The sequence below is a fragment of the Eleutherodactylus coqui genome, chromosome 11 (assembly GCF_035609145.1).
Source record: "Eleutherodactylus coqui strain aEleCoq1 chromosome 11, aEleCoq1.hap1, whole genome shotgun sequence".
In the NCBI taxonomy this organism is placed as follows: Eukaryota; Metazoa; Chordata; class Amphibia; order Anura; family Eleutherodactylidae; genus Eleutherodactylus; species Eleutherodactylus coqui.
In genome coordinates, this window is record NC_089847.1 from 121,183,152 (window position 1) to 121,202,398 (window position 19,247).

The 19,247-nt window shown below is 41.4% G+C and overlaps 1 protein-coding gene across 5 annotated transcripts in view; it reads left to right on the forward strand.

The window, feature by feature from the left end:
* LOC136582410 (receptor-type tyrosine-protein phosphatase eta-like) overlaps positions 1-19,247 on the forward strand; it is a 124,548-nt gene that overhangs the window by 96,614 nt on the left and 8,687 nt on the right. For all 5 annotated transcript variants that reach the window (XM_066583440.1, XM_066583441.1, XM_066583443.1 and 2 more), the window contains 4 exons: positions 1,183-1,317; positions 1,820-1,939; positions 6,708-6,871; positions 9,591-9,726. In XM_066583440.1, coding sequence (XP_066439537.1) covers positions 1,183-1,317; positions 1,820-1,939; positions 6,708-6,871; positions 9,591-9,726 — 555 coding nt within the window. The remainder of the gene's footprint in view (positions 1-1,182; positions 1,318-1,819; positions 1,940-6,707; positions 6,872-9,590; positions 9,727-19,247) is intronic.

A 19,247-nucleotide genomic window follows, 5' to 3' on the forward strand; every position in this document is an offset into this window, starting at 1 on the left:
GTACGGCGGATGTGTGCAGAAGTGCCTGCCGGTGCGCCCGCGCACATGAGCAATACAATTTTTCCTTTTAAACTCTTGTTTTCTTGCGGAATCCCCAGCCCGTCCGACTTCCATTGACTTCACTGGAAGCTGTCCGCATGGAATCCGCGGTGAAATAGAGGATGCTGCGATTTGTTTTCCGCAAAACAAATCTGCATGCGTGAATTCAGGTGCGGACGCCCCTGCTTCCATAAGGGCAGCTTGAATTGCAGATCTTCCTTGCGCGTGCCCCGCTAGGATTCTGCAAATCAAATCCACCCGTGGACATTGGGCCTTAAAGTATATATCTCAATTTGATATGTTATTAAGGATTTTAGATATTGTCTATTAAAGTTCCCATTCTTTCACATTGACTTACAGTTGCCTACAGCTTCTATAAAGTCTGTTGCAGATCGGCAGAGGTGCTGCGCCCCAATGCAAAATCTGTAACAGGGACCCCCTACTATACTGCTCATATACTGGGGAAGAGCGACCACATTGGCTCCCCAAGGCTCCAGGGCCAGGGTGTGACTGCCATCTCTGCACCTATTCTAGTTACTCCCCTGGACATGGGGGAACACAGACGGCTTCTGCATGGTTTTCATGAACCGGAGAGTTGTTATCATAAGGGCACGTTTGGAACAGACGTATTTTCCGGCCTTGTGCTATCCGTGTATTTCACAGACCGCACGTGGACCCATAATAGCTTAGGAGGCTATTTACACAGACCATTGATCTGGGTGAAAAAAAAATCGCTGCTTTTCCTATTTTAGTACATTTTCATGGATGAGAATAATACATGCGACGTGCGGGGTCCGTGAACATTGGTCGTGGCTCAACACAGACCCAGCCATGTGAATATGGCCTAGCGTTGCACCCAGGATAATAGGGGCATATTTTATGTTGTTCCATGACAAGACATTTCATTTTTGAATGACTTTATTATGCAAGAACTGCTACTGGAATGAATGTAATTGGCATAGTGAATACGTTTGGTAGGTTACATTGTGGATTAAATCAACATGTTAAATGACTCCTCAGGTAGGCACCTGATGGCAAACAAAAAGGTACTGGAGAGCAAATATTTAAAGTTTGCAGAGTTTGTGATATGAACATACTGATATCTTATATGTCTATATTATATCGCCCTGCTTGTCTTTTTAGGGTTACAATTCTTCAAAAGAGTTTATTGCAGCACAGGGTCCTCTACCAAAGACGGTCAATGATTTCTGGCGCATGATATGGGAAAAAGATGTTCAGGTCCTTATTATGCTCACCAAATGTGCCGAGCTCGGAAAGGTAATATGGCTAAAGGGCGTTTTCCGGTCACTTTAACAAATTAGAAATCAGTCAGTTACCACAGTTGTGCCACATACATAGTTCTATATCTGACGGGCATCGCTCCGTTCATCTGCTCATATACCTGGCTATTGCTTAGTATGTTTAGCTCATGCAACTTCCTATTCCAACCTCTATTGTCCTATAGCCCCTATAGATGCTAGTGCATGGCGGTCTGCTGATGCTGAAACCGCCCCATTACATCGCTAGATTATACTTCTTACTGCCATCTAGATCTGCCCTTTAATAACAATGCTATATCCTGATTTGCTGTCGTTGGTTGGCGCAGGCACACTTTGTCTTTTCACACATACAGCCCAATAAATTAGAGGATACTATGGAGAAGTGCACATATTCCTTATATTCCTTGGTCCAATCTTGGTTGCAGTCTCCCAACAGCCAGTGACAATTCAAATGAGTGAAATAATTATTAGAAATATTTTGTGTCTTGTGATAATTTTAGGTGAAATGTGAAGAATATTGGCCCGAGAGAGGCACCAAGACATATGGTAACCTTTCCATATCCATGACAGATGAAGAAATTCTATCGGATTGGACGATCAGGGATTTTACATTAGTGCATGTGAGTACGCTTTTCTCTAGATGCACAGATGGACTGTAAGAAAACGCTGATACAGAGGTGAACTGTGACTGTATGCTACCAACACTTTATTCCAGGTAGACCTAACATTAACACCGGTGTCAATGCTCAGTAAATACTGTGCCCAAAATTATTTAGAAATTGTTAAAGATCGACTGCAGGGATTGTAATGTGTGGTGTAATATATAGAGGAGCTGTCTGCTCTCCTGTGTGGTGTGGTATATAGAGGAGCTGTCGGCTCTCCTGTGTGGTGTAGTATATAGAGGAGCGTCGGCTCTCCTGTGTGGTGTAGTATATAGAGGAGCTGTCGGCTCTCCTGTGCGGTGTAGTATATAGAGGAGCTGTTGGCTCTCCTGTGTGGTGTAGTATATAGAGGAGCTGTCGGCTCTCCTGTGTGGTGTAGTATATAGAGGTGCTGTCGGCTCTCCTGTGTGGTGTAGTATATAGAGGAGCTGTCGGCTCTCCTGTGTGATGTTGTATATGGAGGAGCTGTCTGCTCTCCTGCGTGGTGTAGTATATAGAAGAGTTGTTGGCTCTCCTGTGTGGTGTAGTTTATAGAGGAGCTGTTGGCTCTCCTGTGTGGTGTAGTATATAGAGGAGCTGTCGGCTCTCCTGTGTGATGTAGTATATAGAGGAGCTGTCGGCTCTCCTGTGTGGTGTAGTATATAGAGGAGCTGTCGGCTCTCCTGTGTGGTGTAGTATATAGAGGAGCTGTCGGCTCTCCAGTGTGGTGTAGTATATAGAGGAGCCGTCGGCTCTCCTGTGTGGTGTAGTATATAGAGGAGCTGTCGTCCCTCCTGTGTGGTGTAGTATATAGAGGAGCTGTCGGCTCTCCTGTGTGGTGTAGTATATAGAGGAGCTGTCGGCTCTCCTGTGTGGTGTAGTATATAGAGGAGCTGTCGGCTCTCCTGTGTGGTGTAGTATATAGAGGAGCTGTCGGCTCTCCTGTGCGGTGTAGTATATAGAGGAGCTGTCGGCTCTCCTGTGCGGTGTAGTATATAGAGAAGCTGTCGGCTCTCCTGTGTGGTGTAGTATATAGAGGAGCTGTCGGCTCTCCAGTGTGGTGTAGTATATAGAGGAGCTGTCGGCTCTCCTGTGTGGTGTAGTATATAGAGGAGCTGTCGGCTCTCCTGTGTGGTGTAGTATATAGAGGAGCTGTCGGCTCTCCAGTGTGGTGTAGTATATAGAGGAGCCGTCGGCTCTCCTGTGTGGTGTAGTATATAGAGGAGCTGTCGTCCCTCCTGTGTGGTGTAGTATATAGAGGAGCTGTCGGCTCTCCTGTGTGGTGTAGTATATAGAGGAGCTGTCGGCTCTCCTGTGTGGTGTAGTATATAGAGGAGCTGTCGGCTCTCCTGTGTGGTGTAGTATATAGAGGAGCTGTCGGCTCTCCTGTGCGGTGTAGTATATAGAGGAGCTGTCGGCTCTCCTGTGCGGTGTAGTATATAGAGAAGCTGTCGGCTCTCCTGTGTGGTGTAGTATATAGAGGAGCTGTCGGCTCTCCTGTGTGGTGTAGTATATAGAGCAGCTTTCGGCTCTCCTGTGTGATGTAGTATATAGAGGAGCTGTCGGATCTCCTGTGTGATGTAGTATATAGAGGAGCTGTCGGCTCTCCTGTGTGGTGTAGTATATAGAGGAGCTGTCAGCTCTCCAGTGTGGTGTAGTATATAGAGAAGCTGTCGGCTCTCCTGTGTGGTGTAGTATATAGAAGAGCTGTTGGCTCTCCTGTGTGGTGTAGTATATAGAGGAGCTGTCGGCTCTCCTGTGTGGTGTAGTATATAGAGGAGCTGTCGGCTCTCCTGTGTGGTGTAGTATATAGAGGAGCTGTCGGCTCTCCTGTGTGGTGTAGTATATAGAGGAGCTGTCAGCTCTCCTGTGTGGTGTAGTATACAGAGGAGCTGTCGGCTCTCCTGTGTGGTGAAGTATACAGAGGAGCTGTCGGCTCTCCTGTGTGGTGTAGTATATAGAGGAGCTGTCGGCTCTCCTGTGTGGTGTAGTATATAGAGGAGCTGTCGGCTCTCCTGTGTGGTGTAGTATATAGAGGAGCTCTTCTGTGAGCTGACGTATATAGAGGAGCTGTCGGCTCTCCTGTGTGGTGTAGTATATAGAGGAGCTGTCGGCTCTCCTGTGTCGTGTAGTATATAGTGGAGCCGTCGGCTCTCCTGTGTGGTGTAGTATACAGAGGAGCTAGCGGCTCTCCTGTGCGGTGTAGTATATAGAGGAGCTGTCGGCTCTCCTGCGTGGTGTAGTATATAGAGGAGCTGTCGGCTCTCCTGTGTGGTGTAGTATATAGAGGAGCTGTCGGCTCTCCTGCGTGGTGTAGTATATAGAGGAGCTGTCGGCTCTCCTGTGTGGTGTAGTATATAGAGGAGCTGTCGGCTCTCCTGTGTGGTGTAGTATATAGAGGAGCTGTCGGCTCTCCTGTGTGGTGTAGTATATAGAGGAGCTGTCGGCTCTCCTGTGTGGTGTAGTATATAGAGGAGCTGTCGGCTCCCCTGTGTGGTGTATTATATAGAGGAGCTGTCGGCTCTCCTGTGTGGTGTAGTACAGTATATAGAGGAGCTGTCGGCTCTCCTGTGTGGTGTAGTATATAGAGGAGCTGTCGGCTCTCCTGTGTGGTGTAGTATATAGAGGAGCTGTCGGCTCTCCTGTGTGGTGTAGTATATAGAGGAGCTGTTGGGTATCTCCTGTGTGGTGTAGTATATAGAGGAACTGTCAGCTCTCCTGTATGGTGTAGTATATAGAGGAGCTGTCGGCTCTCCTGTGTGGTGTAGTATATAGAGGAGCTGTCGGCTCTCCTGTGTGGTGTAGTATATAGAGGAGCTCTCCTGTGTGCTGACGTATATAGAGGAGCTGTCGGCTCTCCTGTGTGCTGACGTATATAGAGGAGCTGTCGGCTCTCCTGTGTGGTGTAGTATATAGAGGAGCTGTCGGCTCTCCTGTGTGGTGTAGTATATAGAGGAGCTGTTGGGTATCTCCTGTGTGGTGTAGTATATAGAGGAACTGTCAGCTCTCCTGTATGGTGTAGTATATAGAGGAGCTGTCGGCTCTCCTGTGTGGTGTAGTATATAGAGGAGCTGTCGGCTCTCCTGTGTGGTGTAGTATATAGAGGAGCTCTCCTGTGTGCTGACGTATATAGAGGAGCTGTCGGCTCTCCTGTGTGCTGACGTATATAGAGGAGCTGTCGGCTCTCCTGTGTGGTGTAGTATATAGAGGAGCTGTCGGCTCTCCTGTGTGGTGTAGTATATAGAGGAGCTGTTGGGTATCTCCTGTGTGGTGTAGTATATAGAGGAACTGTCAGCTCTCCTGTATGGTGTAGTATATAGAGGAGCTGTCGGCTCTCCTGTGTGGTGTAGTATATAGAGGAGCTGTCGGCTCTCCTGTGTGGTGTAGTATATAGAGGAGCTCTCCTGTGTGCTGACGTATATAGAGGAGCTGTCGGCTCTCCTGTGTGCTGACGTATATAGAGGAGCTGTCGGCTCTCCTGTGTGGTGTAGTATATAGGGAAGCTGTCGGCTCTCCTGTGTGGTGTGGTATATAGAGGAGCTGTCGGCACTCCTGTGTGGTGTAGTATATAGAGGAGCTGTTGGCTCTCCTGTGTGGTGTAGTATATAGAGGAGCTGTCGGCTCTCCTGTGTGGTGTAGTATATAGAGGAGCTGTCGGCTCTCCTGTGTGGTGTAGTATATAGAGGAGCTGTCGGCTCTCCTGTGTGGTATAGTATATAGAGGAGCTCTCCTGTGTGCTGACGTATATAGAGGAGATGCTGGCTCTCCTGTGTGGTGTAGTATATAAAGGAGCTGTCATCGCTTTTGTGTGGTGTAGTATATAGAGGAGCTGTATATAGAGATCTCTAGAAATCTCTGTATATGCTCTCTATATGCTCTGATCATGCAAGCACACAAGACCTTGTAAAGCAGCTAATAAAGATATATCTATTTTATGAATTTTGCTGCTTTGCCTACAACATAAATAAAGTGCACATAGCAGGTTAGGTAAAACAGCAGAGGCAGCGATTCCGTACACACTAACTGCAGATCTGAGAGCAGTGTGAGTGCAGGGAAACAGCCTGTGAAGACAGCCGCATCACCCACAACTTAGAAGACTTCCTAGTGTCCCAGTTAGTAGAAGCTGAATTACAAGATTAATGAGACGCACACAGCCTATTAGATATGCATACGTTGCCTGAAAATGTAGTAGCCCAAAACAGTATGTGTATTAAAAGGTTAAAGGGGTTGTCCCGCGAAAGCAAGTGGGGGTATACACTTCTGTATGGCCATATTAATGCACTTTGTAATGTACATTGTGCATTAATTATGAGCCATACAGAAGTTATTCACTTACCTGTTCCGTTGCTGGCGTCCTCGTCTCCATGGTGCCGTCTAATCTTCAGCGTCTAATCGCCCGATTAGACGCGCTTGCGCAGTCCTGTCTTCTGTCTTCTGAATGGGGCCGCTCGTGCCAGAGAGCGGCTCCTCGTAGCTCCGCCCCGTCACGTGTGCCGATTCCAGCCAATCAGGAGGCTGGAATCGGCAATGGACCGCACAGAAGACCTGCAGTCCACCGAGGGTGAAGATCCCAAGGTAAGTAAGAAGTCACCGGAGCGCGGGGATTCGGGTAAGTACTACCCGTTTTGTTTTTTTTTATCCCTGCATCGGGTTTGTCTCGCGCCGAATGGGGGGGCTATTGAAAAAAAAACAAAAACGTTTCGGCGCGGGACAACCCCTTTAATATTGTTTCCATCTTCTCTTTTAGATGCAAACCAGACAGAGCAAACAAATACGGCATTTCCACTTTACTGCCTGGCCAGACTTTGGTGTTCCCAAGACAACCAGTGATCTGATACGGTTTAGGAATTTAGTCCATGAATACACAACAAATTGTTACCCACTAAATTCCCCTATAGTGGTTCACTGCAGGTACGTTCAAGGTTTGGACTGCAAGGAATGTTCCCGTGAATATACTGGAGAGTTCTTTAACCCTTTCCAATCCACTGTCTGACCCCTGAAGACATTATGATTTAAGGCTGTACAGCTCCGATGTTGGAAGACGTCCGTCGGGGTTCTCTTACTGTATATTGCCAGCCTCTCTGCTGTCAGAGTATATCCAACGTGTCACCTCATGCAGTACTAGATTTAGCCAGCATATAGCGCTGTTGTATAACAGCAGAAAAAGAGTAAGCCCCCTAGGAAAACCAGGATACAAATTGGATTGGAAAGGGTTAAAAATTGGTCAAATAAAAACTGTGGTGTTACCCTCCACAATCAAACAAACTCCTGTTATCATTCGTCGATGTAAAGCCTCCCTCACACAGGCGTTTGCAGAAACGCAGTGTTTTTCAACGCTGCATTTACTGCGGTTTCTGCAGCGCTGTCATGCATTTTTTACAACGTTTTGACCACGGATGCTGGAAAAAGAAAAATCAATGCTTCCCTAGCTGCCGCCGTCTGGGGCTCTCCAGCTGTTCTCCGGAGCTCGGTGTAGACTGCCGGCCCCTTGTCAAGCTGACAGAGGATCTTCTGCCTGTGACTGGCCCGCTGAGTGACAGGTCAGCCAATCTGAGCAATCTCTTGCTGCAGGTGGGGAATTCAATCCGTGTCACTAGCAGAAGATCCTCTGTCGGCTTAACACGTGGCCAGGAGCCTGCATGGAGCTCCGGAGAACCCCGGACAGCGGCAGCTAGGTGAGTATTCTTCTTTTTTTTTTTTTAAAACGTAGTGCACGCAGCACTGGCATTTAGTGCTGCCAAAAACGTGGTACCAAATTGTACCACGTTTTCAGCAGCGCCGAAACCGCTACCCAGTTATTTCAATGGGCGGCGTAGGGCTGAAAATGGCCAAAGATGGAACATGCTTAGCTGTCAAAGCGCAGCGTTGAAGACAGCGTTGTGCGAACAGCCCTACTGAAATGAATGGGAGAGTTACACCGCGTTTAGCGCTGCGCTAAACACTGTACAAAAACGTCTGCGTGAGGGAGGCCTAGGGCTGCAAAAATAAAAGCTGATATGGTGGTTGTGGGACTCCACCAAGCCCCCCAAGGATGATCTATCATTTGTGAATTGTCTGGTGGGATTACTTGTCAAAACATAACAAAGATTGCCAACCCTACAATATCGTATTCGCCGGGGCAAAGGATGGGTAGGTACTCCTGCTTCTATTGTTTTAGCAGGCATGACTCGGATGACCCCTTTAAAGAGTTGCAAATTTCAGCACAAGGGTGGTGTGGTGTGTGCCAAAACGTGTGACTTCGTTTATGCCATAAAAGTGGTGTAAAGCCTCTGATAAACGCTCTCAACCCATTAAGGACCAAGCGCTGTAAATACACGGCGCTTGGTCCTGGGCTTTAAACCAGGCCGATAGTAAATATAAGGCGTGGAATTAAAGCTCCTGCAATCTAACAGGAGCAGGTCAGGTTCTCGGCTGTCAGACACAGCTGAGGACCTGTAGGAGAAGGGAGGAGTGTTTTTTAATTGCTTCTGCCTTCTATTTTACAAGCTACATAGTTCTCAGTGAGTTCTATGTAGAGAATAGAGGAAGTGACAGTGCTGTTTCCTGCACCCGGCGATCATGTGATTGCCAGCGACGCCTGTCAAGCCAGAGCTGCGGGGACTTGGCAGACCCCAGCTCAGCTCTGACACTGAATACTGTCATATTAGAGGGGTGTTTTCCACTGTAACTGGAGCATCCATAGGAGCCCCAGTTACAGGGGAGAAGTGTGACTGACCCCCGGAGGTCTTATATGAAGTCATGGTGAACATAGATGTTAAAAAAAAAAAAAAAAGTTACAAAGAGAAGTAAAAAAAAAATTACAGATTAAAATTAACATCTATGTAAAAGAAAACAACCAATCGCTGACGCTAACTTAAACCGTCGCTATATCCACCCTGTACCCATTCCTGTACTTCATTTAAACATAAATGTAATCATTTTAAAAATAACTATACATTGTCTTATTTTTACTTCTTGTACACATTACCTCTAATATTTTTATTTTTTTAAAAAAGGAAAAAGAAAATCATTGAAAAAAGGTATTAAAAAAAATAGCCCTTAGGCTGGATTCAGACATACGTATATCGGCTGGGTTTTCACGCCCGGCCGATATGCGTTGTCTCTGTGCAGGGGCGGAGGCTGGAAGAGCTGGGAGCAGTGCTCTGAGCTCCCGCCCCCTCTCTGCCTCCCATCCTCCCCTCTGCACTATTTGCAATGAGGAGAGGCGGGGCTAATTCTCGGAACTTAGCCCCGCCCCTGTCCTGCCTCCTTTCATTGCAAATAGTGCAGAGGGGATGGAGAGAAGGCAGGGAGGGGGCGGGAGCTCAGTTTCATCCCCCCCCCCCTCCTGCAGATGAGGACATTGTGTATCGGCTTGGCGTGAAAACCCAGCTGATATACGTTCGTCTGAATCCACCCTTAATGTGCCAGAAAAAAAAAACGCTACAAAAATAATTTTGGCAGGCCAGAAAAAAATAGTCAGAAGATACAGATACTGAATGTGCACAAAATATCAAGTATTCTTTCTTTTTATTAGACTGTGCCGCACATTCACTGAAAACCCCGTTCTGTTCACCAAAGTACCTTCATGTTTACTATACATTTATTACAATGCATTCTTTATAGTACTATTTATGTTTCCTTCCTATAGTGCTGGAGTGGGCCGGACGGGCACCTTCATAACACTCGATCGGATCATTAAGCAGATTGAAGCTGAGGATCGAATAGATGTGTATGGAACGGTTTATGATCTCCGGATGCACCGACTACTAATGGTGCAAACTGAAGTAAGTGGATGGCAATGCCTTCATTCTCCATAGCCAAGGGGTCATCGTATATTGTATCATTGCATATACACTCCTCTGCATTGAAATTGCAACAAGAAGGAAAAGTGGAAAAGTCATGGAATTACAGAAATCACAGGATCGATAGACAAGGTAAACAGGTTTTCCGGGGAAAATGCTGTTTGAGCTTTCTTTAGGATAGGTCATCAATAGTTGATCGGCCGGGGTCCGCTGCTTGGGACCCCAACCAATCGGCTAAGTATGCGCCTGCTGACAACGCCGCAAATACACAGGGGTCTTTGTGGAAGCTGCTGCTCCAAACTCTGTGTAGCGCTGCTCTTATTGAAATCTATGGGAGCCTTGTCTGCAGTTAGAGGGGTCAGAGCAGCTGCTTCCACTCTGTACCCTGTGCATTTACAGCTTCGTCAGCGGGCACACAATCAGCTAATCAGTCGGGGTTCCAAGCAGTGGACCCCGGCCGATCAACTATGCATGACCAATTCTGAAGACAGGTCATCAGTATTTTTCCCTGAAAACCCCTTTCATGATATACAAGTGATAAAAACATGGAAACAAAATCTTCAAAACCTCTCAATTTATTTTGTATCCATGCCTCATGCAGTAATACACGCACTTACACACCTTGGCATTCCATCAGGGAGGTTATTAAAGCTTGTCTGAGGAATGTTCTGCCACGCTGAATGCACTTGGGCTGCAAATCCATCAAGATGCAATGCTGGCAGCTCCCTTTGCAAATGCTGACCAAAGACATCCCAGTTGTGCTCAGTGGCAAACAAGTCTGGAGAAACGGCAGGCTGCTCATAGTTAACGGGCAACATGTGGCCTGGCATAGGCATATTGAAAAATGGCTCTTGAGACACTGTGGAGAAATGGCCATATTACTGATTCCATGACTACTTGTACCTGCAATGAAGATTAGAGGGGTCTTGCTGCCATACATTATGCCATCCAACACCATAATCCTGGGAGCAGAACCGCTGTAACGTTCCCTCATGAAGGTTTCTTCATGGCGTTGCCCACATGGTCTGAACACCAATTTCTGGCTATCATTGTGTCAGAGACAAAAGTGGGACTCTAGATGAGGAGGATAGACCTCCATTCGAGTCTCCAATGTTGTCTTGCTCTGCACCATGGTAGCCTTTGAGGGCTATGGAAGACTTGTTGCTGGATGTCTGGCTAGTTGTTAAGGTATACTACCCGTGATACGCCAGCTCGGGTGCCCTAGATCTCATCCACAACCCCTGTCCCGGTCTGCTTGCCTCCACTCCTGGCTAACCCCAGGCGGGCAACTGGGTGGCGGTCACTACTCTAACTAGGGACCGAAAAAAGGACGCTGGTGTACCTGGATGGAAAGGGTAGAATACCGACAGAAAAGGCCGATGTAAATAAGCAACATGAGCATTACTAAGCAGAACTGAGGCAGATGGAAAAACCTGGAGGATAATAGTAAAGTACAGCAGACAAGATGACAGAGGCAGGAGACCAACAGAGGCAGACTAGCTAGCACACTGAGGGAAACCAATAACTGGCACTGATTGCCAGTCTCTGCTTGACCTTTAAACAAAAGCCTCCGCCCAGGGGCAGAGAGAGGGAGACAGCCAACTCCCAATAGATGATAATAAAGGGGAACTCGTGTACAGCAGCTGCACTCACAGGTGCACGTGACTGGCGCTGCACGCCACTAGCACCACGCCGACCAGGTACCCCTGCCCCCGGCAGCCGAACAACAAGCCGGGGGGACACGCCCTGACCGCGGGACCCCACACAACGCCGCCCCGGGATGACCAGCAATCGCCGCATGGCAACACTAGTAGCCCAATGTCATGCAAGCAGCTTGTGATGGTTTGTGTAGACACTGTTAGACACCCTAGGCTTAAGATGTAATGTCCAATTTAACTAACCATACAGAATGGATCATTGCACATCTTCTAATCTGATGATCCACCCGTGCTGAGGTCCGCCCCTGTGCACACCTTGTTGTCAATCAATGTGGTCATTTTTCTCCCAACCAGTGGGACATGCAATGTTGAACAATGCCGACCTCTCTGCCTAAGCACATAATGGTAAACAGACAAATTCTCTCTCAGTTGCTGTCCCTCTCAGGCTTCAACAAGGGGTGATAATCGGCATGTCGATGAACAGGAGGCATCGCACAATCAGACCACAAGACTTTATACAATTTTTGAGGCTTCATATTGCTGAAAACATTTGCTTTCAATCTGACTTTAATACCATTAAAGCCCCTCCCACATGTCACATGTGGAGCTAGTTACTTGAAAATTTGATCATTTGCATATTTGGCGACACCTTCTACTTCCTCGATTTGCATAACCTTATGGCTTGATTTGGTGTTGCAATATCAATGTTGAGGAGTGTATGTATTAGAAAAGTTAAATTCTTGTGCATAGGAGGCGGTATTATAGTAGTTATATTCTTGTACATAGGAGGCAGTATTATAGTAGTTATATTCTTGTACATAGGAGGCAGTATTATAGTAGTTATATTCTTGTACATATAGCAGTATTATAGTAGTTATATTCTTGTACATAGCAGCAGTATTATAGTAGTTATATTCTTGTACATAGGGGGTAGTATTATAGTAGTTATATTCTTGTACATAGGAGGCAGTATTATAGTAGTTATATTCTTGTACATAGGAGGTTGTATTATAGTGGTTATATTCTTGTACATAGGAGGCAGTATTATAGTAGTTATATTCTTGTACATAGGAGGCAGTATTATAGTAGTTATATTCTTGTACATAGGAGGCAGTATTATAGTAGTTATATTCTTGTACATATAGCAGTATTATAGTAGTTATATTCTTGTACATATGGCAGTATTATAGTAGTTATATTCTTGTACATATAGCAGTATTATAGTAGTTATATTCTTATGCATAGGGGGCAGTATTATAGTAGTTATATTCTTGTACATATGGCAGTATTATAGTAGTTATATTCTTGTACATATAGCAGTATTATAGTAGTTATATTCTTGTGCATAGGGGGCAGTATTATAGTAGTTATATTCTTGTACATAGGGGGCAGTATTATAGTAGTTATATTCTTGTACATATAGCAGTATTATAGTAGTTATATTCTTGTACATATGGCTGTATTATAGTAGTTATATTCTTGTACATATAGCAGTATTATAGTAGTTATATTCTTGTACATAGGGGGCAGTATTATAGTAGTTATATTCTTGTACATATGGCAGTATTATAGTAGTTATATTCTTGTGCATAGGAGGCACTATTATAGTAGTTATATTCTTGTACATATGGCAGTATTATAGTAGTTATATTCTTGTACATATAGCAGTATTATAGTAGTTATATTCTTGTACATAGGGGACAGTATTATAGTAGTTATATTCTTGTACATAGGGGACAGTATTATAGTAGTTATATTCTTGTACATATAGCAGTATTATAGTAGTTATATTCTTGTACATAGGGGGCAGTATTATAGTAGTTATATTCTTGTACATAGGGTGCAGTATTATAGTAGTTATATTCTTGTACATAGGGGCAGTATTATAGTAGTTATATTATTGTACATAGAGGGCAGTATTATAGTAGCTATATTCTTGTACATAGGGGGCAGTATTATAGTAGTTATATTCTTGTACATGGGGAGCAGTATTATAGTAGTTATATTATTGTACATAGGGGGCAGTACTATAGTAGTTATATTCTTGTACATAGGGGGCAGTATTATAGTAGTTATATTCTTGTACATAGGGGGCAGTATTATAGCAGTTATATTATTGTACATCAGGAGTAGTATTATAGTAGTTATATTCTTGTACATGGGGGGCAGTATTATAGTAGTTATATTCTTGTACATAGGGAGCAGTATTATAGTAGTTATATTCTTGTACATGGGGGGCAGTATTATAGTAGTTATATTCTTGTACATAGGAGGCAGTATTATAGGAGTTATATTCTTGTACATAGGGGGCAGTATTATAGGAGTTATATTCTTGTACATAGGGAGCAGTATTATAGTAGATATATTCTTGCACATAGGAGCAGTATTATAGTAGTTCTATTCTTGTACATAGGGGGCAGTATTATAGTAGTTATATTCTTGTACATAGGGGGCACAATTATAGTAGTTATATTCTTGTATATAGGAGCAGTATTATAGGAGTTAGATTCTTGTACATAGGAGCAGTATTATAGTATTTATATTCCTGTACATAGGAGGCAGTGTTATAGTAGTTATATTCTTGTACATAGGAGGCAGTATTATAGTAGCTATATTCTTGTAGGGGGCAGTATTATGGGAGCTATATTCTTGTACATAAGAGCAGTATTATAGTAGTTATATTCCTGTACATAGGGGGCAGTATTATAGCAGTTATATTCCTGTACATAGGGGGCAGTATTATAGTAGTTATATTCTTGTACATAGGAGCAGTATTATAGTAGTTATATTCTTGTACACAGGAGGCAGTATTATATTAGTTATATTCCTGTACATTTGGGCAGTATTATAGTAGTTATATTCTTGTACATAGGGGACAGTATTATAGTAGCTATATTCTTGTACATAGGAGGCAGTATTATAGTAGCTATATTCTTGTACATAGGAGGCAGTATTATAGTAGCTATATTCTTGTACATAGGGGGCAGTATTATAGTAGTTATATTCTTGTACATAGGGTGCAGTATTATAGTAGTTATATTCTTGTACATAGGGGCAGTATTATAGTAGTTATATTATTGTACATAGAGGGCAGTATTATAGTAGCTATATTCTTGTACATAGGGGGCAGTATTATAGTAGTTATATTCTTGTACATGGGGAGCAGTATTATAGTAGTTATATTATTGTACATAGGGGGCAGTACTATAGTAGTTATATTCTTGTACATAGGGGGCAGTATTATAGTAGTTATATTCTTGTACATAGGGGGCAGTATTATAGCAGTTATATTATTGTACATCAGGAGTAGTATTATAGTAGTTATATTCTTGTACATGGGGGGCAGTATTATAGTAGTTATATTCTTGTACATAGGGAGCAGTATTATAGTAGTTATATTCTTGTACATGGGGGGCAGTATTATAGTAGTTATATTCTTGTACATAGGAGGCAGTATTATAGGAGTTATATTCTTGTACATAGGGGGCAGTATTATAGGAGTTATATTCTTGTACATAGGGAGCAGTATTATAGTAGATATATTCTTGCACATAGGAGCAGTATTATAGTAGTTCTATTCTTGTACATAGGGGGCAGTATTATATTAGTTATATTCCTGTACATATGGGCAGTATTATAGTAGTTATATTCTTGTACATAGGGGGCACAATTATAGTAGTTATATTCTTGTATATAGGAGCAGTATTATAGGAGTTATATTCTTGTACATAAGAGCAGTATTATAGTATTTATATTCCTGTACATAGGAGGCAGTGTTATAGTAGTTATATTCTTGTACATAGGAGGCAGTATTATAGTAGCTATATTCTTGTAGGGGGCAGTATTATGGGAGCTATATTCTTGTACATAAGGGGCAGTATTATAGTAGTTATATTCTTGTACATAGGGGGCAGTATTATAGTAGTTATATTCTTGTACATAGGAGCAGTATTATAGTAGTTATATTCTTGTACATAGGGAGCAGTATTATAGTAGTTATATTCTTGTACATAGGAGCATTATTATAGTATTTATATTCCTGTACATAGGAGGCAGTATTATAGTAGTTATATTCTTGTACATAGGGGCAGTATTATAGTAGTTATATTCTTGTACATAGGGGACAGTATTATAGTAGTTATATTCTTCTACATAGGAGGCAGTATTATAGTAGCTATATTCTTGTACATAGGGAGCAGTATTATAGTAGTTATATTCTTGTACATAGGGGCAGTATTATAGTAGTTATATTCTTGTACATAGGGGACAGTATTATAGTAGTTATATTCTTGTACATAGGGAGCAGTATTATAGTAGTTATATTCTTGTACATAGGGGCAGTATTATAGTAGTTATATTCTTGTACATAGGGGACAGTATTATAGTAGTTATATTCTTGTACATAGGAGGCAGTATTATAGTAGCTATATTCTTGTAGGGGGCAGTATTATGGGAGCTATATTCTTGTACATAGGAGCAGTATTATAGTAGTTATATTCTTGTACATAGAAGTACATAGAAATATGGTAGTATTATAGTAGTTATATTCTTGTACATATAGCAGTATTATAGTAGTTATATTCTTGTACATAGGGGGCAGTATTATAGTAGTTACATTCTTGTACATAGGGTGCAGTATTATAGTAGTTATAGTCTTGTACATAGGGGCAGTATTATAGTAGTTATATTCTTGTACATAGGGGCAGTATTATAGTAGTCATATTCTTGTACATAGGAACAGTATTATAGTAGTTATATTATTGTACATAGGAGGCAGTACTATAGTAGTTATATTCTTGTACATAGGGGGCAGTATTATAGTAGTTATATTCTTGTACATAGGGGGCAGTATTATAGCAGTTATATTATTGTACATCAGGAGTAGTATTATAGTAGTTATATTCTTGTACATGGGGGGGCAGTATTATAGTAGTTATATTCTTGTACATAGGGGGCAGTATTATAGTAGTTATATTCTTGTACATAGGGGGCAGTATTATAGTAGTTATATTCTTGTACTTAGGGGGCAGTATTATAGTAGTTATATTCTTGTACATAGGGGGCAGTATTATAGTAGTTATGTTCTTGTACATAGAAGCAGTATTATAGTAGTTATATTCTTGTACATAGGAGGCAGTATTATAGCAGTTATATTCTTGTACATAGGCGGCAGTATTATAGGAGTTATATTCTTGTACATAGGGGGCAGTATTATAGTAGTTATATTCTTGTACATAGGGAGCAGTATTATGGTAGTTATATTCTTGTACATAGGGGGCAGTATTATAGGAGTTATATTCTTGTACATAGGGGCAGTATTATAGTAGTTATATTCTTGTACATATGAGGCAGTATTATAGTAGTTATATTCTTGTACATATGAGGCAGTATTATAGTAGTTATATTCTTGTACATAGGAGCAGTATTAGAGTAGTTATATTCTTGTACATAGGAGCAGTATTAGAGTAGTTATATTCTTGTACATAGGAGGCAGTATTATAGTAGTTATATTCTTGTACATAGGAGGCAGTATTATAGTAGTTATATTCTTGTACATAGGGGGCAGTATTATAGTAGTTATGTTCTTGTACATAGAAGCAGTATTATAGTAGTTATATTCTTGTACATAGGAGGCAGTATTATAGCAGTTATATTCTTGTACATAGGCGGCAGTATTATAGGAGTTATATTCTTGTACATAGGGGGCAGTATTATAGTAGTTATATTCTTGTACATAGGGAGCAGTATTATGGTAGTTATATTCTTGTACATAGGGGGCAGTATTATAGGAGTTATATTCTTGTACATAGGGGCAGTATTATAGTAGTTATATTCTTGTACATATGAGGCAGTATTATAGTAGTTATATTCTTGTACATATGAGGCAGTATTATAGTAGTTATATTCTTGTACATAGGAGCAGTATTAGAGTAGTTATATTCTTGTACATAGGAGGCAGTATTATAGTAGTTATATTCTTGTACATAGGAGCAGTATTATAGTAGTTATATTCTTGTACATAGGGAGCAGTATTATAGTAGTTATATTCTTGTACATAGGAGCATTATTATAGTATTTATATTCCTGTACATAGGAGGCAGTATTATAGTAGTTATATTCTTGTACATAGGGGCAGTATTATAGTAGTTATATTCTTGTACATAGGGGACAGTATTATAGTAGTTATATTCTTCTACATAGGAGGCAGTATTATAGTAGCTATATTCTTGTACATAGGGAGCAGTATTATAGTAGTTATATTCTTGTACATAGGGGCAGTATTATAGTAGTTATATTCTTGTACATAGGGGACAGTATTATAGTAGTTATATTCTTGTACATAGGGAGCAGTATTATAGTAGTTATATTCTTGTACATAGGGGCAGTATTATAGTAGTTATATTCTTGTACATAGGGGACAGTATTATAGTAGTTATATTCTTGTACATAGGAGGCAGTATTATAGTAGCTATATTCTTGTAGGGGGCAGTATTATGGGAGCTATATTCTTGTACATAGGAGCAGTATTATAGTAGTTATATTCTTGTACATAGAAGTACATAGAAATATGGTAGTATTATAGTAGTTATATTCTTGTACATATAGCAGTATTATAGTAGTTATATTCTTGTACATAGGGGGCAGTATTATAGTAGTTACATTCTTGTACATAGGGTGCAGTATTATAGTAGTTATAGTCTTGTACATAGGGGCAGTATTATAGTAGTTATATTCTTGTACATAGGGGCAGTATTATAGTAGTCATATTCTTGTACATAGGAACAGTATTATAGTAGTTATATTATTGTACATAGGAGGCAGTACTATAGTAGTTATATTCTTGTACATAGGGGGCAGTATTATAGTAGTTATATTCTTGTACATAGGGGGCAGTATTATAGCAGTTATATTATTGTACATCAGGAGTAGTATTATAGTAGTTATATTCTTGTACATGGGGGGGCAGTATTATAGTAGTTATATTCTTGTACATAGGGGGCAGTATTATAGTAGTTATATTCTTGTACATAGGGGGCAGTATTATAGTAGTTATATTCTTGTACTTAGGGGGCAGTATTATAGTAGTTATATTCTTGTACATAGGGGGCAGTATTATAGTAGTTATGTTCTTGTACATAGAAGCAGTATTATAGTAGTTATATTCTTGTACATAGGAGGCAGTATTATAGCAGTTATATTCTTGTACATAGGCGGCAGTATTATAGGAGTTATATTCTTGTACATAGGGGGCAGTATTATAGTAGTTATATTCTTGTACATAGGGAGCAGTATTATGGTAGTTATATTCTTGTACATAGGGGGCAGTATTATAGGAGTTATATTCTTGTACATAGGGGCAGTATTATAGTAGTTATATTCTTGTACATATGAGGCAGTATTATAGTAGTTATATTCTTGTACATATGAGGCAGTATTATAGTAGTTATATTCTTGTACATAGGAGCAGTATTAGAGTAGTTATATTCTTGTACATAGGAGCAGTATTAGAGTAGTTATATTCTTGTACATAGGAGGCAGTATTATAGTAGTTATATTCTTGTACATAGGAGGCAGTATTATAGTAGTTATATTCTTGTACATAGGGGGCAGTATTATAGTAGTTATGTTCTTGTACATAGAAGCAGTATTATAGTAGTTATATTCTTGTACATAGGAGGCAGTATTATAGCAGTTATATTCTTGTACATAGGCGGCAGTATTATAGGAGTTATATTCTTGTACATAGGGGGCAGTATTATAGTAGTTATATTCTTGTACATAGGGAGCAGTATTATGGTAGTTATATTCTTGTACATAGGGGGCAGTATTATAGGAGTTATATTC